Below are 23026 nucleotides of genomic sequence, written 5' to 3'. Positions count from 1 at the left end.
CACGGATTTTTTTTTTTTTTTTTTTTTTTTTTTTGGGACAGAGAGAGAGCATGAACGGGGGAGGGGCACAGAGAGAGGGAGACACAGAATCGGAAACAGGCTCCAGGCTCCGAGCCATCAGCCCAGAGCCTGACGTGGGGCTCGAACTCACGGACCGTGAGATCGTGACCTGGCTGAAGTCGGGCGCTTAACCGACTGCGCCACCCAGGCGCCCCAGCACGCGGCTTTAGATGCAGCCCAGGGCAGCAGCCGCGGCTGAGAGTTATTAACCACGTTTTCTCTCGAACACTGTCCCCGCGAACAGCCCAGAGAGGGCTTCGCCAGCAGACCCTCAAGGCCTTCACAGAAACACGCTAGGCTGTTAGCGGAGAACGGCCACTATCCCTTCCGAGGGAAGGACGGGCACAGTGCTGGTTCCTTCCCTGGAAGCAGGCCTGGCGTGTCTAACTGGGGAAGGGGACGACCTGTGGGCAGGGAGGCAATGGGGCCGCCACCGCGGGCACGTGTGTGGCACGTGCCCTGGGAAGCCCCCCGGACCCTCGACTGCCGGCGCGCATCCTGAAGGCGATGAAGGACCCGGGGCTCACAAAGTAGAAGGAGTCATCTGAGGACCAGATATCGCTACTTCTGCAATGTATTTTTTAAATCGATTCCTTAAAGACAATGAAGGAGGGTGGATGCTTTTCAAGCTTTTTCTGGAATGAAGCCAATTCCAAATATTGGAAAGACTGAAAGCGCAAACTTAAATCAGGTCAGAAGCCTAAGCACAAAGAAATGGTTTTAAAAATGTTAGTCACAAAACAGCCACAGGAGGCGACCGTGACCAGGCCTAGAAAATAATGCCTACAGCGCATCAAGCTTGACTGGATAAAAAACACTCAGTGAACAGCTCAAAGCCACCCCAAGATTTTTTTTTTAATTGTTTATGTTTTTTTTTAATTTATTTTCGAGACAGAGAGAGACAGAGCACGAGTGGGGATGGGGCAGAGAGAGGGGGAGACACAGAGTCAGAAGCAGGTTCCAGGCTCTGAGCTGGCAGCACAGAGCCCGACGTGGGGCTTGAACTCACAGAGTGTGAGATCATGACCTGGGCCGAAGTCAGATGCTCCACCGACTGAGCCACCCAGGTGCCCCATGCACCCCAAGATTTTGCTAGGACTAACATTTTAACAGACATATGTTTTTAATTATGCCCAAGTATTACGGTACTTACCCGGCTGAATCCTCACCGAATGGGCTGTTTTCACGTAATTACGACCACTGACAAACCAACCGCGCTTTTCCAGTGAGACAGCAGGAGGCCCCGGGCCCACAGGGTCTGCTCCCTGTCTCTATCTGTCTCTGTCTGTCTCTGTGTGTCTGTGACCCTCTCACCTGGTCTGAACACAGGTGTGTGTCCACCTGCGATGCCCCCGGGCGCCGCTCTCCACACCCTCCCTCTCCACGCTACCACGTGGGGCCGGCCGGGGCCTATCCGGCCACCCGTGCCACGTGGCAGGTGACGTGGACAAGAGCAACCTGCAGCAGTGCCAAAGGGCGATGGCTGAACACACCATTCCTTGCACAGCACTGCCTTTCCACAAGCTGTGTCATCCTCCAGCTGGTGGCCTGGTTCAGACTACGGTTTGTTTTAAACTGTGTCCTATTTGAGAGGAATGCTCAGGGTCAGATGCGCTGTGGGCAGGACCGCCAGGCCCGGGTCGGAGGGGACCTGTCCCTGCACTGGCAGGGTGCCTACTCACCTTCGGGGACACTCGGCCCGTCTGTGTCACGGAACCCACGCCAGACCCGGGGCTGCGGCCCCGCGTTAATGGGACCCCAAAATAGCTTCTGCTCAGCCACAGGTGCGCGTGGGGCCCTGGCCACTGCCCTCTCCCAGCCACCGAGGCCTCACCTGGTCTGCCACTCGGCCTCCTGCTTGGCCCGTTCCCTCCGGGCCTCCCGCTGCTTCTCTTCCAGCCGCTCCTTCTCCTGGCTCGCCAGATCTGGGGGCCAAGCACACGGCGTGGGTAAGGACTCAGAGTTGACGGTGAGGCTCCCGGCTTACAACCAACGGAGGCGAGGGTGGAAGGAAACAGACAGATGCGGCAGCGCCCCCACCCCCAGACCCTAGGTGAGAAGTCACGCTGGTCAGAAACGTCGTCGTCTGCAAACCACACCCGGTCACGAGGCTACAGCAGAGCCCCGACCCCAGTGTGGCTGCGGGGAGAGGCAGGCCTTTCCCCCGCACCGCAGGAGGGCGCAGCAGGGCTCGGAAAGGAGCACCATGCAAGGGCAAGCTCAGGCTCACGGGCGACTTGACCCTCAGGGCAGGGCCGGGGCCAGCGGGGGCCGCTTCCCACAGAGGACCGTCCCGCGTAACCTGACCCTCGGGGCTCTGTGGCCCGGTCCCGGGTTTAGGTGCAGACACTGATCCTGGAGAGTGGGGGTCTCCCTGCCCTGTGCAGTCCCTCCACTCGACACCGACCGTGTCCACAAAACCCAGGACCGCTTGGGACGGCCCTCTGGCCAGTGGCCCACCGCACGGCTGACGTGGACGGGTGAGCCGGCGTGCGGCCGCTCCCTCGTCACGCGGAGACATCCACGGTGCGCGAGCAGCCTGGGCCTGGGATGCGGTCCTACACTGACTTTGGACGGAGAACACGTCCAACCTTGGAAACGTTACCCCAATTTCGCTGGTAAGAAGAACCGGGGGACTCGTGTTTCGCACGCATTGTCCTTCATTTTTCTAGTAACTTAATCGTATCCTACCCACAAGGGGACTGGTCTGCAGCAGGCTGGGATTTCTAAACCTCTTCCACCTCGGAGAGTGCGAGATGCACTGTCCTCGGTCTCCCCGTCTGTCCACCTGCAGCACGGGCGCCCCCCGCCCCCACCGGCCCGCGAGCGCACCCATGTCGCCGTTCTCCATGCCGCGGATGTCGGGGCGCAGGCGGCAGTCCGTGGGAGCCAGGGTCTTCTCCATGCCACTCTGTAGCTCGTTGAGACTGACGGTGAAGCTGGTAAAATTGTACATCTGGGGGGAGAGGCGCGGAGACCCGTCACCACGCTGGCATGTTTCCGCGCTCCGCTCAGCTAGGCCGCTCGGGGCAGCTGGGTCCTGGCCACTCCTGCCGGTCCACGCTCTGCCCCACAGTCTGTGCAGACGCAGCCCCACAGCCGCCCCCCCCCCCCCCCCCACGTCAGGTTCTGGGAAGGCCCCCAGCGCCTCCTCACTGTCCCGCACCTGCCGGCCCTCCAGCTCCACTCCTGGGTCCACAGACACGAACCACAGGGAGGAGGAACAAGTGTTGTTTGTAAGAGGAATTTCCTGGCAAGAAGTACACCTTTGCCCTGTTGGGTCGGACTATTTTACACTCTGCTGGGAGCCAGCAGTGGCTGCGTCGAGGTGACGTCCGTGTAGGTGGGGGTTCTGTCTCCTTTTTACTGTGGTCTGGTAGGGTGATAGGAGTGAAGGTATACTTCACATGTACTCCGTATTGTTTTACGTATGAACGAGATATTAAAATAAAAGTTACTACACAAAATTATTACATTTATACAGTCACCCTCTATACTGCACCCTATCACACAGGATGTAATAAGCTTATCATGTGCAATATAAATTATAAGCGTATTTTCAAACATAAGTACCAAAAGGCATTTAAGCATCTAAACCGACAAGTCGGGAAAATAATCTCTCAAAAGCAGTCTGGAAGCCCCTTTCAGTGAGACCCAGTCGGTGCAGGCCACCTAGAGAAGGTACCGTGTGCACGCGGGGCACCTGTCTCACCGCGGGTCGGGCACGGCAGCACACCCACACGACATGTTGGCGGAGCACTGCCTTTGCCCCGGGGAGGCCAGGCCGTGGCCAAGGCTTGACTGGGGCTCCGGGAGGGCGGGGAGCCCTCGGAGGCTCACTCTGCGGAAGCAAGATCCTAGGCGGCGCGGACACGGGGCCGGGGAACCGCTGACGGGTCTGGCCTGGCCAGGGGTCAGGGGTGCGGAGAGGGGCGGGGGTCGGGGGTACGGACCTGGGCAGAGTTGGGGGGCCGAGTGTTGACCCTCCAGAGTAGCTTGCTGCCTGGAATGACCTGCACAGTCTCCTGAACCTCGGGCACGGCATCCGCCACGTCGCCGTCAGCTTTCTGGGAGCTGTCGTCCTGAAACACAGAACACCGTGGGCCGGCCGGCCAGGTGGGACAGCTACTCTCGGAGCGACTGTCATGCAGGGCAAGATGGGCTCTCTGGTAAGGGAGGAGATGCCGTGATGCTCTCTTTGCAGGGGCTCCCCGTGCTGGGGCTCCCCCAGAGGGCAGGAAGTCAGCAGCACAGGAGCGCACCCCCCCCAGGGAGAGCACACACCAACACCTAGGGAGCCGCCGGCTGGCAGGTGGGGCTGGGGGGCTGGGCCTTCTACAGCGGCGGCCAGGCGGGGTGCGGCCCTCCCCGGCCGGAGCCAGTCCCCACACGCCGCAGCTCGGCCCTCCGCCGGAACCGCTCACGCCGGGCGACCTCATGGACCCTTAGCACCTCTAGACTGAACCCCGCCTGCAGACCACATCTGAAGACGAAATGCAACCACCCTCACATTTCCCAAGCAGCGAGACCCGGAGAAGGAAGCAGTGGCCGCCCCCGCAGCTGCTGCGGGAGAACCCGGGGACATGACGACGCGGCCTCGGGACCCTCCCGGCCGACGTCCAACGGGGCTCGGTATTGCTGGCCGCAGGCTACGGGGTTTGGTGCCAGGAGCTACAGAAGGCTGCTCCCGGGCAAGTGCTCACACAAGTCTGTCTCATGTCGAGTCACCCAGAGGACAACGAAGCTAAACTAAGGCACCAAAAGCCACCCCTCCGGGCATTTCACATTCCAAGTCTGTGTGGTCTTCACATGGAACGTTCCTTTTGCTTCTTAAAGTCAAAGAGCACGTTGGAAGGTGTCCAGCAGCACTCAGGCGATGCCACAGGGCCGGACCACCGACACCCTGGGGGAGGCTGGACGCCTTGGGCCTGGCCCACTCTCTCTTCTGACCTCGAACAACCTGACCCTTCCTTTGAGCTACCACTTCTAGTTTTAGCCCTGAGATCATCAGTATTCCAAAGCTCTGGGGGGGGAAGTATCCTTGCCAAAACTTCCCAACTGTGGAATATATTACCTGGTGCTCAGAACTGAAAACACAGACATGACAGTCTTGATTTTTTAATAGGTCTAAGCTAACGAGGTGCTGGGAGACAGGAGGTTTACAAAGAAGAACCCGGAGCACGGCGTTCCCAGAAAGAAACGTAGGTGCACTTGGGCTCTGCCAGGCCTGGGGGACATGGCGTACCAAGTGGCCCCCGAGCCCGGCTGACGGCAGCAGCCTCTGCACACAGAGACGCAGGTAAACTGAGGCCCCGAGCAGCACACGGACGGACGGGCGGATTCCAGGCCTTCATCCTCTCCAGCTGGGACCCCACAGGCCCAGCAGAGGGAAGGCAGACTCCCCCCGCACTCGACTCTGAAGCCCTCCCCGCCTCGGGCCCCCACCCCCCCACCCCGGGGGCAGCACCTTACCGGCTGTGGCTTGCTCAGGTGGTCGCCTCTCCTCTCCCGCTTCTTGAAGGACTCGTACGCAGCAGGGTCTATTCCCCACAAACACTCTGTCCATTTTCCATAGATCATAAAGAGCTTCTTTTTGCTGTAGTCAAAGGGAATTTTTATTTTGCTTAGGTTTTTTTTATTTACCTTTAGCAATCTCTACACCCAACGTGGGCTCAAACTCACGACCTGGAGATCAAGAGCCGTGTGCTCTTCTGACTGAGCCAGCCAGGCGTCCCATCAAAGGGAATTTTTAAAACCATGTTTACAGCAATTATAAACCCTTCATCTAAACAGGCAGCACCTCGATTGTGACCGTGACCGTGGAGTACATTCCCATTCTGGTTTGTCTCCTTGTAAATTTTAGAACCTCTCTGGACAGAGGTGTGAAGAGGAAAATCTGCCTTTGAGGGTCCCCCCTCGGGCCTAATCTGCCAAAGCAGAAAGAAGATAAGGGCACAAGCCCCCACGAGTGTGGACAAGAAAAGGTGAGAAAAAGGGAAGGTTTCGCTGGAACCCACGTGCTGGTCCGGCCACTGCCCTTGAAATACATGAACCTCCAAGACCGTGTCCTTCCCTTTCCTACAAATCACATCAACAGCCCTCGCAATTTCAGCTGGCATTGTCTGCTTTATCTTCATATCCACAGATCGGATGCCCACATCAGTACCCGTCTGCTTGCTTCATTTCCTAACGACCTCTGGAAACTGTCCAGATCAACCACCAGAGCGCTCTGCCGGACTCCAAAAGGAACAACGCCAACAGCGCTGGACTGTTTTTTGTTTTTTCTTTTTGTCTTTTTTGTGTCTTCCTGCGGGGAGAGCACGGTGGCCACGCACCCCCTGGAGATGCTGTTCTGCCAGGCGTGTGACATTTCTGGGAGGGCGGGCACCCCTGCCTCGGGCTCAGCCCGGAAAGTGGCCACGCGGGGACTGGTGGGGGACACTCGGCCAGTCCTCACTCAGGACTTAGTCACCTTGGCCGACATATTCTGTCCCCAAGAGGCACGGCGTTAGGCAAGAGCTCACTCCAGTTTGGGACGGAAAATCAAAAAATCAGAACAGGGTTTGCAGACCCTCCGGGACGGTGCGCGTGGCGGTGAGGAGTGGCCCGTTTCTGCAGGCCCGTTTCACGCGGACCACGGTCTCTCTCTGGGTTGTTTCCACCACCAGGGACGGGCTGCTCGGGGCACTGGCCGGTGCCCTTGTCCTGAAGAGGGCTGCTGTTCTGCAAGGGTCTCCGAGCTGAACCCCGGCTCACTTCAGTGGGCACGGCGGTCAGAGTCTAAAGTCTAAAAGCATCTGACAGGCTGTTTGAACAGGTGACTTTCTGGTACTCAGCAGAAGAAGAAACAGCACCCACCGTTTTACACTGGAAACTTGTTTCTAATTAAAACGTAGGTGGGGCACCTGGCTGGCTCAGTGGGTAGAGCACCTGACTCTCGATGTCAGGGTGGTGAGTTCAGGCCCCATGTTCGCATGGAGGCTACTTCAAAAAAAGAAAAAAAAGAAGAAGAAGAAGAAAGAAAGAAAGAAAGAAAGAAAGAAAGAAAGAAAGAAAGAAAGAAAAAATGTCTAGTTTTTAGGAGGTGGAAGGGGTTTCATGACATTATACAAATCCCAATTTCCTGACTGGGGAATATAAAGTGAGAAATCTGAGGCCAAAAACGTAAGATAAAACAACCCAAAGGTCGGGGCGCCCGGGCGGCTCAGTCGGTCAAGCGTCCAACTTCGGCTCAGGTCACGGTCTCGCAGCCCCGAGTCAAGCTCTGTGCTGACAGCTCGCAGCCTGGAGCCTGCTTCGGATTCTGTGTCCCCGCCCAACCCTCCGCCTCTCTCTGCCCCTCCCCTACTCACGCTCTGTCTCTCTCTCTCTCTCAAAAATAAGTAAACATTACAAAAAATGTTTTTTGAAATAACCCAAAGGAGAGAGAACCCCGGAAAATCTACTGGGAACTTCTGACCGTGTCTCTGGTCCAACACTTAAAAAGTCTCTAACTCACAGAGTGCCACGAGCCGGCCCGTGGAACGGAGGCTCCCACCACGGTCTGAGCTGTGTCTGCAACACGAGGCAGACACCGCCACGGAGGAGACGCGTGGTCACGTCTTCCACCTCAGTTCTGTTGGCAAAAGCACAGCGTTTCCTCCCAGTGAGAGCACCTCATCTCCTCACGTCCATTTTAGCAAAAGGAGTCAGACCCAGACCTCTCCCCCTCCGGAGAGGGCGAGACAGACCCCGATCACTCACCGCCCGGAAACGACACTTAAAACTAACCCTTCGTCTCTCTGTATACCCAGCGAGGGAGCGTCTTCTCTAAACCAAACAGAGTCATAATCTTTTCTAGTGTGAAAAAACGTCACTGGCATGACTACATCGCCATCAAGGGGCGCACGCGCCGCCCACGGTGAGCCACCCGGACGCAGACCTACTTTTTGTCCTGGATGTGCCCCTCCACTTTGTGAAGTTCTTTTCCAAACAGTCCACATGGTTTAAAATGAAGCACACACTTATCACCAGTTCTGCGGGAAAAACAAACACAGGCTTCCGTCGTACGACGCGAAATGTCTGGGAAAGGTGAACCGAGACCCCCGGGGTGGCCGGGGCTGGGGCGTCAGGCAGTGACGGCGATGGGCGCGGGGCACCTTTCTGGGGTGACGGAGATGCTCTGACACTGCCTGGGGGCGACGGTACAGTTCAGTAGATACACCGAAACTCACTTAAATGCGTGAATTTTACGGTATGCAAATTGTATCTCAATAAAGCTGCTGCAAAACAAAGCCGCTATTTCACGAACTTCCAGGAGGAAGGTTCGAGGGTGGACAGAGGTCAGTATTTGAGGATGTTTCACGTGGGAATCCCATCATTCTTTAGTGTCATTTACAATTTCAAAATCAATTCACTCTTGTGACTGAAACCAAAACAAGAGGTAAGCAGGGGCACAAAGATGATGCCACCACCGACCGGCACCGTGGCGGCCACCCCCAGGCCTGGCTCTTCCCGCAGGCGCGCCGAACCCCGACAGCCTGAATGGCAGCCCGGAGCAGGCCGGAAGCGTGTCCCCGAGCTCACGGCAAGCGCGTCTAGAGCTCGGCGCGGTGTCCGACTGGCGCACGACCGGTGCCGTTACCTGTGGTTTACAATCTCCACCGTCCCGTACTGCTCTATCCAGAGCTTCCCGATAATCACGTTGTGCACACAGCAGGTAGGGTTGGTCCAGGTGTAAGCCTCATCGTGTCTGTGAAAGATGCCAGAAAACACGAAGTCAGACGCCAGCAAACAAAAGCACTGCGTGACCCTAAAAAGCAAAATACCAGACAGAATTAAGCCGTGATTGCCTTAAAAGCTGTGCCGGAGCAGAATATCGCTTTGAACTCCCTCGAACAGCGGCTATTTACTTAGCATTTGTTTGAAATTTATTTCTGCTTTCCTTTGTAGCATCAACAAAGCTTTCTACTTAAATGTCAAGACAAGTTAATAAGCAACAGGAGACCACCGAGACAAAGAGAAAAGGCTGTCCCGGGAAGCTGTCCACACAATGGCCTCTTCAGCTGGCGCCTGCAGGAGCCGCACGGCCCGCACCCCGCCCGAGGTCCGGGGAGCAGCTCCGTTCGGAATGCCTTCCCAGACGCCTTTGCTCATATCCCTCATCCTCCCCCAGTGGCCTGACCCAAGGAGAAAAGAACCCCCACGGATGTGATGCAAGTTCATGAGACCCGTGTCTCGAGGGAGGCCGTGTCAAAGAGCCATGATCAAGGGCAGAGACTAGCTCAGAGCAGAAGTATTTCAGGACAAGTGTTCGGGGCCCCTCAAATTTCCAGGGGAAACTCAAATGCATTAATCAATAAGATTTGCCACGTTTCAATTCTGCAAGCCCCGCCCCAAGAAAGCTCCCCAGAAATGGGGTGCCCTCACTGCACCTGGTGACCCCATCAGCCCTGAGGTACACGGGGGTCAGGGGCTGGTATTCTCCGGCAACCAGCCAGGCTGGGCCAACGTGAAACAAAAATCATACCCCGTGCTTCATCACGGCGGGCCACGGTTAGCAAGACGTGCATCTCAGGGAGCCTGCGGCACGCCGTGGCCTAGACTGGGTCTACGCTGGTTTTGCAACGTCCACGCGACTGCTAGAGATTGGGCTTTTGCTTTGCAAGGGGTCCGAACAACACCGCACTGGGGAGCGTTTGGACTGAGATTTCATGGGTGTGCGGGCAGCCTCCACGACGCCCCTCAAAGTCCCCCACCTCCCAGGTTTCATCCGTGTCTCCCTCCCACCCTCAAGCAGCGTGGTCCTCGTGACCAACGAGGGTTTAAGGTCAGGGCGAGGCCACTTCTGCGATGAGGTCCTAAGAGACACCGTGGCTCCATCCCCCCTGGGTCCCCAGCTCTGGTGGATGCCAGCACCCCGCTGTGAGCACCCCCAGGCCTCCCGCCAACGGCCACGGAAGGGGGCCTACAAGCAGACGTCCCACCAGCCGCCTTCGGCCCGCGTCCTGCCCGCCACCTCACGGGACCCTGAGCCAGAGCGCCCGCCACGCCGCCCCCCACCCCGGCCCTAGCCCTCGGAAACCACGTGGCAGAGGAGAGAGTGGCTGTTGTAAGGTGCTACGTGCGGCTCGTCACCAAGTGGCAGGACCACCACAGGCAGTGACTAAAGCCATCCAGGTCCTCGGGGGCTGTCCCAGACGCCCACGTCACACCCAGTCCCGATGAGGGGTCTGGGGGGCGTTGCCTGTTCGAAAGAGTGTCTGCCGGGGGAAAGACCCTTCCGCTGGAACTTAAGAAAGGCGCCCGCCAGGCCCCCGGCCTCCGCACTCACTTGAGCAGCTCCAGCGTGATGGTGCCCCGGGGCTCGGCCTCCACGCTCTTGCCCCAGAACTTCAGCTTCGGGTAGATGGAGCCGTGAAACAAGAAGTCCTGGTGGAGGCCCTCTGAATAAAATGCACTGATCGGGGGGTGGTGGCTCACCTGCTCGGATATAAATCTGAACCCTAAATCCTCCCTAGGCACAAAAACAAGAGGGAGAGAGCACATCAGTGACAGCGAAATCCGACAAAGGTTGGCTCGGCACACCTCCTGGGGGAGCCCCGCAGCCCCTGGCCACCCTGAGTGACAGAAATATTCAACACTCGCTCTCTGACGCCACCCTTGGCCTGACACTGACCGCCCCCCCCCCCCAGACACTTGCATGTGCACCCACCGCCTCTGGGCAAATCTGAACCCCACATGGAAGGAGAAAGAGTGTGAGGGGCCTCCACTCACGCTGCCCCCAGCACGTGCAGGCCTAGAAGAAAACTCCTAGAGCCAGTGATTTAGATGTGGCCACCTCAGCCCTCAAGGGGCACCCAGCGCCCAAGACCCGCAAGAGTGGGGAGCTCGCGGCCTTCCCGAAGGGGGCCCTCCTCTAGTCCCTGCTAGGGCTCCTGGAAGTTCTGTGACATGCCATGTCTGATGCCCCAAGATACTCCTGGGCCAGGAAACAGGATTTTTAGTATATGCTCTTTTTCAATAAAAATGTCAGTTTTTAATTGTTCCGGAACTGTGAATACACCTACAGTTGTAGTCGTTAAAAATTATAAAAGCTAAACCACATAATTACTAACTTAACTGGAATCAGAATTTCCAATCGTTACAGAGGAAGGAAAGTTGAAAAATTAGATTTTAAAAGGTTGCCAACCAAGGTATGTAATTTACAAAATGAATACTTGTCTAAGAAAAGAAAGTGCTATTTTTAGCCGTTGAGGAGCAATCTGTAGGGAAGAAGACACTGGAGAACGACTTGGTTTAGTTACAAAGCTCCTCAGACCGGAAGGGCCCTCGGGGCCCTGCGTGCAGCAGACGCGGCCGCAGTGCGACCTGGACCCGAAGACGGGCCTGCACGCCCGGGAAGATGCTCGTTTCTCGGTCAGTCCGGGGCTTCGCCTCAACCCCTCAGCCAAATCCTGGAAGTGACTGATGATCAGGGGTGGCCGTCAGCACCACGGGTCGTGGATCGTGGGTCATGCTGTCTGTGAACCCATGTGCTCACTTCCCGTCGTCTGGAACTTCTTTCGTATCAGCTTTAATTCCTCTTTTCAAGATATGTTAATGGTGCTTTTTAATAACGAAAACGCCAATAATTTCCTGGTGGCTAGACAAGGTCAGAGCCACCCACCCCAGCACCAGGACACATGCACCGTGGGGAGGCAGCAGAGGCGTGGCTGATAAAGAAAGCGTTCTCTGGGAACTCACAACAAAAGTTCCTCTGAACAGTGAGTCTCGGGGCAGGTCTTTCCCTCACCTGGGCCTCAGGTCCCCCATCTCTGGACTGAAGAAGCAGGGACTTGCCACGGTCACCCAGGGTCGCCTGCACGGACCCCCACGGCAGCACCGTGCCTCTAACCCGCCCGGCTGCCTCAAAGGCAGCGGGGTTCCGAAAGCAGGTGCCCGTGCACCGAGCGGCAGCCAACATCTCCGTCCGTGAGAAAACCAGGCCAGCGGCATGCAGAGGGGCCAGCGGCAGGGCCGCCCCGGGCGGCCAGAAACAGGTCAGAGCCTGGACCCGGACATCTGTGCCACCGTCCCGAGTGGGAGGTGATTTACGCCTGTGTTGCTAACACTGCCGACTCCTCCCGCAAAGGTGTGAAAACAGTGCTGACACACACACCCCGGCACACGCTTCCCTGAGCCGCACGCGCCCGGTGCGCTGACTCAGGCAGACCCACCCCCACCCCCCGTCCACAACCACTTACTCACCTTTGAGAAACTCTCATCATGAACAACTCGGCCATTAAGGGCAATAAACGGCCCGAGAAGCACAACCCGCAGGGCTCCCTCAGATCAAGACACCGTGACGACACAGCACGCCGCCACGACTCCGCGGCGCAAGGGGGCGGTGCGTGCGTGAAGCTGGGGCGCACGCAAACGCCAGACACAAAACGTGGCAGCGTAACTTAGCAAAAGCCTGTGACACCGTGGGGAATGACGATGGCACGATGCTAACTGACAGACCACACACGTGCATGCCTCGAGGAAATCGACCACAACCTTCACGGTCTCCCGTGGGATGACATCTCCCTTTTCGCTTTTCTCAACTCACGCGTCTTCTAAAAAGGGTGTGCTCTTATCGCTGAAGTTACGCTTTCATTTACTAAGACACCCCCACAGACTCTCTACAGGACCCGGAGGGAGCCCCGAACGGCCCCGCAGAGGAGCCCCAGCCGGGCTGAGCAGACGGCGGGGAGCACAGCACCTCCGTCCGCTGATTTACTTGCTGGTCTGGGTGGGCACCTCACGCGGGCAGCGGGGTCGGGAAAGAGCACCCCAAACAGGCCCGGTCCACCCTCGTGGGGCCCCCGCCAGGACCGCCACAGGCCGTGCCGTTTCTGGGGCGTGCGTGGGGCTCAAAGACCAGGTCAGAAGACCAGGTCGGGGGGGCAGCATGGGGAGCCACCCGGCAGAAACCCCACCCGGCCCCTCGCCAGCACACGGGAGCTACTGCCCGCAGCTGCACCTGCCCTGGCGACAGTCACCAGATGCCCTGCTGACGTGGACCGGCCTCACGCCCGAGGGCCTGTGTCCACGTGGGTTCCAGGCGAGCCAGCGCCTCTCCGTCACCTGTCGCCTCCCCTCCTCTCCGGAGCCCGGCGCTCCGCTTCACCCTTGCGCAGCCGTGCCGGGCGCCCGCGGCCCCGACCCCTTACCTGATCAGCTCGTACGTCTCTCCCAGGAGCGGGTTGAAGGGCTTGCCGGTCCTCTCCCACTGGGAAGCCACCGCCGACACCGCAAAGGCAGCAACGCACTGGGAACAGCGCACAGGACGGTGAGTGGGGGGCGACGGGGGGGGGGGGGGGACGTGCAGCCTCTCCGCGCCAGATGTGCTCCTGGTGGCACGAGTCTCCCTTGTCACGTGTTTTGAGATTACAGAACTTCCGGGGAAACGCCCTTCAGCACGAGCACTTCCTCAAACCACACGGGCAGGAACCGTGTGCCCCCCTTCCCCAGCCCGGGCAGCCCCGAGGCCCCGCGCCAGGTCGGCCGGGGTGGCCGCACCCACACGCGGTGGGAGGAACGGGGGGGGGGGGCAGGGGGGCCGGTCCCGAGCAGACCTAGGAGGAGCCGAGGCACAGGGCAGGACGGCACCCAGGAGTCAGCGGGAGCCACGCGGGCCGATCACCACGGGGCCACTCACGTGGCGTCATGCTCACTGAACACCACAGTCTCATGTCTGGCGCCCCCAGAAGGGGCCCACAGCCCACCTGCATCCTTTCCAGGGCCTGGGGCTGGCAGGAGGCTCTGTGAATGAGGTCCACGTGCTCCATGTACTCCGTGATCCGCTGGAGGAAACTCAGAGGCTCGTTGAAGGCGATGGGCATGGTGATCTTGGACAGCTCCTGGAAGGAGCCAGTGAAGACTCATCACCACGGGACTGTCCCCAGGAACCCGAGCCCACGCCCGCCCCGCTCTGAGCGCAGGGAGGATGCTCGTCTAGCTCGTTAGGAGAAAGGAAGTCAACCCCGTGGAGACCCGGCCTGCTCGCCTGTTCGAGCAGCAGCACTGCACACGGGCCACGGGCAGGGCAGGGCAGGACAGAGAGAGGCCCCCACAGCCGGTGGGGGTGCAGAAGGGGGCCGCCTGGAGACGGGGCACCACGGCAGAAGCGCGTGTGCACCTGCCCTTTGGTCCCGCGGCCCCGTTTCCAGGAGCCCGCCCCACAGATGCTCTGGCAAACACACAGCAGACATCTGACAGGGATAGGCGGCCAGAAGGCACGGCACTGCGAGGTGACCGTAAGCCTAAGCAGTGGCTCCACGTGGCTGTGGCACCACGCAGCGAAACAGGCGGAAAAGCCTCTGGTTCGTCTGAAGAAAGAGGGAAGAGATGACACACGGTCCCCTCAGGAGGCACGGGAAGACAGACCACGGAGGGTGGAAATGGTCTCCTCGAGGGGAAGGGCCAGTGCAGCGCGAGGGCAGGAACAGGAAGGGAGATTCTTGGAACCTCAGCCCAGAGATCTGACTTTAGGTTTATGATTTTGAACAAAAGTAATTTAGAAAACCAATGTCTAAACATCAAGAACAAAAGAAGCAAATGAGCGCACGCAAGCTCTGGGGGCCCAGCCACGTGGACGGGGACCACGGCAGGTAACTCCAAGCACGGTGACCGGAGACACACCCTCCGGACAAAACGACCCACAAAAGGCAACCAACTCCCACGTGTCAGCACACACGCTGGTGGCGGCAGAAGTGGTCCTGTCCTCCGGAACCGTCGTGTGTGTGGGATAGAGCAGGTGAGTCATTAATTGAGTGCTGGTCTAAATCGGTCACCTGCACTGTCGTTAGAAACTGGGATCGTCGGTGTGGGGGAAAGAGGCACAGACATTCGACCGAGGGGGCTGGAGTAATCCCGTCATCCCAGATTTCAACCGTCGTTGAAACAAATCCAAACAGCTCGTAGCTCTCCCCCCAGAAAGACCTAGAACAGCAATTCATAGCCCACCCCCTACCCCTAGGGCCCAGCTGTGGTCCTGAGTCCTCTCTCTCCCTGCACAAGCGGCCGACTCCAGATCCTGGACGAGAAAGGGACAGAAAGAGCCAGAGCTTCGTCTATAAGGGATCACGGCCAAGCCGAAGAGGCTATTAACCGCCAAAGAGGGAGTGGCTCGGGGGCTGGAATGCACCGGGGAGGTCTGACTCCGTGAGTTTGAAAAAAAAGAAACACAGACAAGCTAGTTGGTTACACTGGCCATGCTGGGTCATGCTAGTGAATCACATCACGTGGTGACCGTGATAAAGTGAGAATCACTCACTGACCCTGACTTTCTTCTGCAAACCGCACTGGCGGCCGTAGAAGGGCACGTTCTCGGCACAGAAACGTCCCAGGAAATCAAGGAAGAGTGACAGCACCGGCCCGAGCGCCAGGAGCTCTTAGTCGGGAGGGAGGTAACACCACAGATGGCAGAAGCACAGACAGAATGGTGCTCGGACAGCCGGGGTCTGGACCCGGTGGGTAGCGGATGGTGCTAATGCGTGGCCTTCTGAAGTGTGAGGGTGGCCGTGCTGGTGGTAAAGAGAATCTGAATCCTTCAGCAACACGAAAAGTATTCACGAGTGGGGTCTGCTTCAAACTACGAGGAGAGGCGGGCAGCGGCGAGGCGCGGCGGTGTTCCCCGGCCCTGCCTGCCTCAGCGGCCCGTTGGCCAGCCCGGGGCCGCCGTCCCAGTGGGCGAAGGAGGAAGAGGGCCGTGTGCCACCCCAGAGGCGAAGCCCGTGGGTGCCGAGCCGGCGTAGCCCGGGGACGCGCCGACCCACGTGTTAATCCGAATCCACCCTACGGCGGGTCCTTGGGGAAGGCAATGTGATGGTGTCGCTTTATGACAAGAAGCTGCAGGACCAAGGAGCTAGTCAGTGTTTATTATTTGAGAGAGAGAGACAGACAGACAGACAGACAGAACCCGAGCCGGGGAGGGGCAGAGACAGAGGGAGACACAGAATCCGAAGAAGGCTCCGGGCTCCAAGCTGTCAGCACAGAGCCCGATGCGGGGCTCGAACTCACGGACCGTGAGATCATGACCTGAGCCAAAGTTGGACGCTTCACCGACAGAGCCCCCCAGGCGCCCGACCAAGGAGCTAGTCAAGTTCAACACCTATCTTCAGACAGATACACCCGCCTAGACCTGACCTGCTCACACAGCCAGAAATGTAGAAGAAAACACTGCTAAGAGAAAAGAATCCCAAGCGTGCCATTTTAGAAGACAAGAGACGTGTGGGGCGCCTAGCGGGAGTGACTCAGTCTCGGGTTGTGAGTTGGAGCCCCATTGCTGGGTGCAGAGGTTACTTGAAAATAAAAATCTTAAAAAATTAAAACATAAAAAAAGCCAAACAGGTGTGTACACGAACCCGTGTGTGCAGAAGCAGGGTCAGAAGGCACGCCTGGGCTTTCCAGCTCTGTCTGCCGAGAGGCCTGGGGCAGGGTCACCCCAGGAGCGCCAAGCACATCCCGCGCCAGCCCTTGGTGCCTAAACACCAGCCGCCAGTACGAAGACAGCAGGGGGTACTAGGAAAGCCAAGTCAAGTGCATGGTGAGCAGTGACGCTCCGACAGGAACGCTGGCGTCTCGCTCACCGAGCCCCGGCTGCTACATGAGACGTCACCACAACGGGAAGCCGGGCGAAGGGCAAACAGCTCAAAGTACCACCCGCCACCGTCTAGAAGTCCAAAGTTACTTCAAAATAAAAAGTGGGAGAAAAGAAGCAGTTTCCTCCGGGAAAGGGGCTGAAAGACGAGGGCAGAAATAAACGGCGGTGGCAGCACGCGTGGGAGGCACGGGGGACAGGGCCGCGTGCCTGTCAATACGACGCTGTTGGTACAACCCACGGCCTGCGGTGCGCCCTGCCCTCCCGAGGGGGGCACAGCTCACATTCCCAGACGGTGACAGTCCCGTCACGCAGGACCACGAGAAAAGAAGCCTGCGGCCCCGGGACACCGATTATCCAACCACCTCCTCTGAGCAAACCCTGATGCAAACCCTGAGCATCTGAGCTGTGCCCCAGGTCCCGCACTCCTGCCCGTGGCTCGCCCTCAGCCTGTGTCGAGCAGCCCGCGGAAGCTCCCCACGCCGTGCGGACCGTCCAAAGCCGACCGTGAGCCCGTCACAGAACGCCAGGGTCAACGTAAACCCCTGTGATGCGTCTCACGTCAGGAGGCTTGCCTGTGGGATCACGTTCCCGCTGGCTGTGAACACCTTAGCCTTCGCGCCTTTTCTCTCCCCCGCCCCACGTCTGTCCCGGTCCTATCTTATCGTCCTCGTGCTACAAATGTGCAGAGCACGTCTCCCTAAACTATCAGCAGTGCAACAGATACCCAGGAATTGAAGATGTTTCAGCTTCAGGCCCTGAAATGAGTCCCTCCGAACTTACCAGGCCGATGCATTTCTTTAATATGCTCCACACGCTGAAGTCACTTCTGCTAAACATCGGGGCAGGCAATGACGTCCTATGAAGAACGACGAGAGTGACACGGGTTGGTCCCTCCAGCACCAGGTTCACTCACAACTGATGAGTTTGCCCAGTGACCATTTTTTTTTTTAGTTTTTAGATGCAAACACCGGCCATGTGTCTGCTCTGGCAGCCTGAGTGCTGTTAAGTCCTAAAGAAAGGTTTCTGCACAGGCATCCTGGAGGGTCTCCAGGAAAGGACGGTGACCACGGCAGAGGCCGGGCCAGGAAGGCACAAGACAGAGCCGCGTGAACAAAACCTTTCGGAAGTCTGCCGGGAGCCTGCCGGGAGTCCCTTTCAAATACAAGTTTGTTCTCCTGAGGCTCATTCCTCTCCAGGCTCTCTTCCTGCCAGCTTCCCGGGGAGGCCTGGCAGTCTCCCTGCCAGGAATTGGGCTGGGATGAGACACGATTCCACCTGGGAAAGAGGGGTGCCTGAGCGGGCTGTGAAGCTAGCGTTGGGGGGAGGTGTGCTGGACCCATTGGCAAGGGTCAGGAGGGAAGAGCAGGAGGAGGGGGCCGGGGGCCAAGGTAGCAGGGCAGATGGGGCTCCACTGTGGGAACGGGCTGGATGCACCTGAGGACTCCAAAGAGGCCCCTGTCGGCTGGGACCAGCGACAACGAACGGGCCCGGGGCCGGAGCCAGAGGAACACAGAGGGCCGGCCCTCATCCCAAGAGGAGAGTGACCCTGCGGTCCCCTCTCCCAGCCAAGGCGCTCCGTTCACCATCACTGGGGACCGACCACGCAGACACTGGCCGAGAGGCAGAGGCAGTGCATTCAGACCTGTCTAGTGCCCGCAGGGTGGAGGGGAGATGGGAGGGTGTGGAGGCAGTTACGGGCGCTACAGGGGCGCAGGAGAGGCGGCCGGACTGGGATGTGACACAGGAGCCGGGAAGGCTGAGGAGCCCAGACGTGCGTAACGGGACCACATGTCAGAGCTGGGCGACAATGTGCGGGGGCAGGAGGACGGTGTTAGGCCGACACGCGAACCAGATTCATGGGGCACTGAGCGGAGGACAGCAGAGCATGACCCACTCTAGGACAGGCCATCGGAGCACACGTGCGGAGGTGCTCCGACGCCTGCCGGGAGAACGAGCCGACAGGCAGGGGCAGGACGCCCGAGTCCCCCGCTGCGTGCATCTAGCAGGCGCTGGGGTCTAGGGCCCAGAGCAGGGGCTGCGGTAAGGCTGCGGGGCTCCCTCAAGCTGCAAAGCAAGTCAGCGTGGTGGGGGACAGAGGCCGCCTGCCCACCGCCACCGCCTCGCGGGGCCTGTCTTGCCCTTGTCCTCACTTCTGCTGGGGAAGACTTAGGTCACTGTCTCCAGAATCTAACTCGGAAGGAAAAGGAAATGTGGGGAAAAGGAAAGAGGGACTTGCTGCTCTAAACACCCATTTCCAAACCGTAGGGCAGACAGGCAGTGTGACATTGAGAGGCAGGTGGTCTGCAGGGGGCAACAGGAGGGCGGCCCTCCCCCCCGGTCCACCCCGCAAGTCCTGGGGCGGGGACCGGAATCAGCAGTCAAGGAAGTGCCATCACTGACCTCCAGGAGCCAAGGAGAGTGGCGTCGGGTCTCAGAATCTGTGGCTGAACAGGGCACCAGGGGATGCTGTCCGGGGGCACCATGGCTGGGTCACCCCTGGCCTCGGGACTCAGGAGAGCTGAAGGAGCACCCTGTGGCACGGCCAGGGCGTCACAGATACAGCGGAAGATTCTAAAACGCGCGCACGATGACGTACCTGTGCTTCTGAATTCCATTTTCTCGAGGGGGCCTCTCCCCGGCCTTTCCGACCCCGTTACTTCTGCCGGAGTCCACACACATCACCGCAGCGACTCTCTGACTTGCCTCTGAAAATCCCCCGGAAGAGCTCTCAGAATCGAAGCCTGCACACAAGCAGAGTGGTAGTTTTTCCAGGGCCGGGGGGACACGGAGGCCCAGCTCCAGGAGCTCTGAGCGCGGAATACCGGAAGCTCTACTTCATTCCTAACGGGCGCATTTTGCCACAATTCGCTCTGGTCCCCAAGAACCCGAGGCAGAGGCGGAGGTAGGAACGCTTCTGGGGGCTTCCCCAGGAGCTCAGACAGCACGGGTGCCCTGTGCACCCGGTGCAGCCTGGCCGCCACCTGAGGTCTGGCTGGGAGGCCGGGGAGCGCGGTGTGCCCGGGTCTCAGGCCGGGCTCACGCCCTTCGGGGCAGGCCGCCTCTCCGGCACTCAGACCCGCCTCTAGGCTGCAGAATGTCCTGTCTCTGCATAAGGTCTGCAGTCAGCCCCGCCTCTTCTAAATGCAAGCCGTGGGGGCGCCTGGGGGGCTCAGCTGGTTAAATGTCCCACTCTTGATTTCAGATCAGGTCACGATCTCATGGTTCCGTTCATGAGATCGAGCCTCACACGGGACTCCATCCTGGCAGCGCAGAGCCCGCTTGGGATTCTCTCTCCCTCTTCCTCTGCCCTTCTCCAGCTTGCGAGCCACCGCCCCCCGCCAAAATAAACTTTAAAAATAAAATAAAATACAAGCCACAGCACTGATGCTACAAGAACCTGTGCCACGCAAACACACCGCCAGACTCTCACACCCATGAGCAAGAACCCAAGCACGGAACCAGCTGGAGCTCAGAGCACACCCCACGTCCACGTCCACAAAGAGCCACAAAGAGCTCGGTGAGCCGCAGCCACCAGGGAGGGGCTCCTGGACCACGGCGCTTGGCCATGACGGTGACCGTTTCCGGGAGGACACAGGCTCACAGGGAGCTCGGTGCTCCCGCTGGCCCCTCCCTTCACAGACCAGGGGGAGGCCCAGGGCATAAGGCCAGGCGGGTTGAGCACGCCGTCAGGCCCGAAACATAAAGAAACCTGCCGCGACACTTTCCTGAGGATACACAAAAAAGTCCTGTCTTGTACTTTTCCATATTGACAGGTTCCCAAGATGGAGTGTCCACACTCATCACATGGTGGCTTTGAGAGGATACATTAAAAAACAAGCCTCTTTAACGATCAACATTTTCTGAAACAGCCTGTCACCTCTGATCTCACTGAGACAAAAGCAACATCTACTTAATCCCCAGTCCAAACTTGGCTTCTTAAGGAGACCCCCGTGCCCTCCTCTGTGCGTCCCTGTCCCCCCGGGGGGGCCCCCCCCCCCCCCCGCCGTCAACGCTAAGAGGCTGCAGGCGGCAGCTGTGAAGGAAAACGTTCACCTAAATCACTGCCCGAACCTGCGCCCGGGAAAACAGGGCGACACGTCACTGAGAACCCTGCTGAAGTCTTTTCTCACATTAAGCCGGCACGACATAAACGGTTTAAACATTTTAACGTACAACACGTGTTTATTACAGAAAAAAATACAGATAAACAAAGGAGAAACTTGAAATCACCTGTCATCTGATCACTCAAAGGTACACGCTGTTAACAGGTCTGTTTCCGTAGCCCTTAATCTGTACAAGTTTTCCATGTACTTTGAAAACTTTCCTCTTAATAGTGCCGGTTCTTGGAGGAAGTAACTGCCCACGAAGCCATTCCTCTAAAAACTGCCGGGCGTAAACACTTCCCCTTAGATTACACAGGAAGGTGAGTCCTGTGGCAAAGTGATCGGGATTCTGCGTCCTCCACGGTGCCTCCCTGGGGCCCTGCTGCTTGTCTCCCACTATTTGGTTTAGACCAAAGAGCTGAAGTGAGCCATCATTTCCGTGGACAGCTGCGTCCTGGGTCTCAGAGACGTGCAGAGAACTGCAGCCGTGCGGGGAGGCGGGGGCAGGGGGAGGGGGGGCGCTTCTCTAAACGGCGGGCTACACAAAGCTCAGGTCCAATCTGGGGAAAAGTCTCCAGGCAGAGTCTGGAGACGCTCAGGGGTCCAGGTCCACTGGTCCCAAGCAGAAGGAAGCTGCCCACAAGAGTCCTAAGGGAAGGGCACGCCAAGGCCGGCTCTCTTGATTAGAGGCCTGGTCGCCCCACAAGGGCCAGGAGGCCCACAGAGCACGTCTCGGACGACGCAAGCGGTCACTGAGGACCGTGTAGGTTAGGCGGACAAGCGCATTTCCCAGGCGCACAGTCTCGAGGAAGACCGCAGCTACGAGACCAGGAAAGACGACTCAAGTAACTGAGCTCAGCCCCTCCGGCTGCCTGCATCTCAAACAAGAATAAGTCAACAGTCGGGCTGTCGGTCCATCAACCTGGTCTGGGAGGAGGGGCCAGTCTGGCCGGTGAGTGACGAACGCCCCGGGCACACTGACCGGGCTCCAGGAGACAGACATTCACACAGGAAAGCGTGTCCAGAGGGGACAGTCACAGCAGTCACTACGGAAGTAGCCCCTTTGGCCACACCTGAAAGACCGTCACTAAAAACCTGGTCTGGAGAAATATTTCAAAGTTGCTATTTTTATACTCCTCCACCTAAGGAGGAGGGAATTGGACTAGAATAGTTTCTCGAAGTCCCTTTCCACCAGTAAGAGTCCTCAACAGATGACAAAGGACGTTCCAATTGTTGACCACAGAGAATGGAGGGCCGTCTTGAACTTGAAGAGTCTTCGGGCCCATACGGCTACTTGTCACTTTCCTGCAGGTGCTCAGGGCTCCTTCCCGGCGATGGCGAGCAGCCAAGCTGAGCCAGTGCGGGCTGACCCAGCCCAGCCTCCCCTCCCCTGCCCCTCCCGCCCCCCGCCCCCGCACAAATCCCCATGCCTTCAACACACTGTTTTCCGTCAGGCATACACTATCGTCTTTCGGACTACAGGCTGCGCAGCAGTCCTTAAAATGGTCACAGGAAAAGCGAAACGTAGCTGAACTCTGAAACGGTAAGAGGCGTCGCGGAAGCACGCACACTCACGAGCCTTGGAACACTTTACGCAGCACTAAACAAGATCCGGTTAGAACAGAGGACAGCGAGGCTTTGATCGTTACGTACAAATAACATAAGAGAACTGCCCGTCTCACTTAGGATCCAAATAACAGTATTTACGCTCCAGGGCAACTCTTTTAAAGACTAAAACCCAGTTGCCCCTTCTTGTTATCACCTGTGGCCCAAAGCTGAGCTTCTCCCCCGCAGCCGGGATAGGGTACATGCGAGTCAACGCCGGGGGACACGTCGGGTCTCTCTCCTGCATGGCCTCACATCCCAAGGCCGAGTCCAGGACCCGGACCCGAGCTCCTGTGCGCACACCATGGCCTCTGAGTCACTTCCTGCCCCGCTCACCTGTGACAGCATCAAAGAATTCCTCCTCGCCGTTCATCCTGCCGTAGCCCGGCTCCCTCGCCACCCAGTCTTGGCTCTTCTACTGAACCATTGTACTGGACCTACATCGACAGCGTAAGTAATCGTGTGCCGTGAACTTTCCTTCTGGTAAAAACCCAACAGGCACTGGAAATCTAAGGGGAGAAAACATTTCAGTACACTTAGCTTTCAGAAGTTTTATGGTTCAGAAACATTTAGAAAATACCCATTCACCATTCTTGAAATCAATCTCAATTACAACGTAAGCAAAGAAATAAAATGCGTGATCTAACAA

The 23026-nt window shown here is 58.3% G+C and overlaps 1 protein-coding gene across 7 annotated transcripts in view; it reads right to left on the bottom strand.

Moving 5' to 3' along the window:
- Positions 1 to 23026, bottom strand: part of OSBPL2 (oxysterol binding protein like 2) — a 36899-nt gene that overhangs the window by 1292 nt on the left and 12581 nt on the right. For 3 of the 7 annotated variants that reach the window (XR_005785873.1, XM_040459826.1, XM_040459827.1), the window contains exons 2-13: positions 22714 to 22886; positions 19266 to 19410; positions 17450 to 17525; positions 13791 to 13925; positions 13236 to 13333; positions 10373 to 10555; positions 8684 to 8791; positions 7986 to 8075; positions 5533 to 5656; positions 4014 to 4142; positions 2893 to 3016; positions 1895 to 1985 (exon numbers count right to left, since the gene is read on the bottom strand). Coding sequence is in view for 6 of the 7 variants with exons in the window: in XM_040459826.1 (XP_040315760.1) it covers positions 1895 to 1985; positions 2893 to 3016; positions 4014 to 4142; positions 5533 to 5656; positions 7986 to 8075; positions 8684 to 8791; positions 10373 to 10555; positions 13236 to 13333; positions 13791 to 13925; positions 17450 to 17525; positions 19266 to 19410; positions 22714 to 22750 (1340 nt within the window). In the remaining variant the exon portion in view is untranslated. Of the gene's footprint in view, positions 1 to 1894; positions 1986 to 2892; positions 3017 to 3275; positions 3434 to 4013; positions 4143 to 5532; positions 5657 to 7985; positions 8076 to 8683; positions 8792 to 10372; positions 10556 to 13235; positions 13334 to 13790; positions 13926 to 17449; positions 17526 to 18103; positions 18925 to 19265; positions 19411 to 20899; positions 21246 to 22713; positions 22887 to 23026 lie in introns of those variants that run through there. The other 4 variants (XM_040459828.1, XM_040459830.1, XM_040459831.1 and 1 more) reach the window with 4 other exon arrangements.

This window comes from Herpailurus yagouaroundi, unplaced genomic scaffold, assembly GCF_014898765.1.
Source record: "Herpailurus yagouaroundi ecotype Mexico unplaced genomic scaffold, PumYag 246, whole genome shotgun sequence".
Taxonomy (NCBI): Eukaryota; Metazoa; Chordata; class Mammalia; order Carnivora; family Felidae; genus Herpailurus; species Herpailurus yagouaroundi.
Note: the sequence above shows the minus strand (reverse complement) of the source record. Positions and strands in the feature narration are given on the sequence as shown.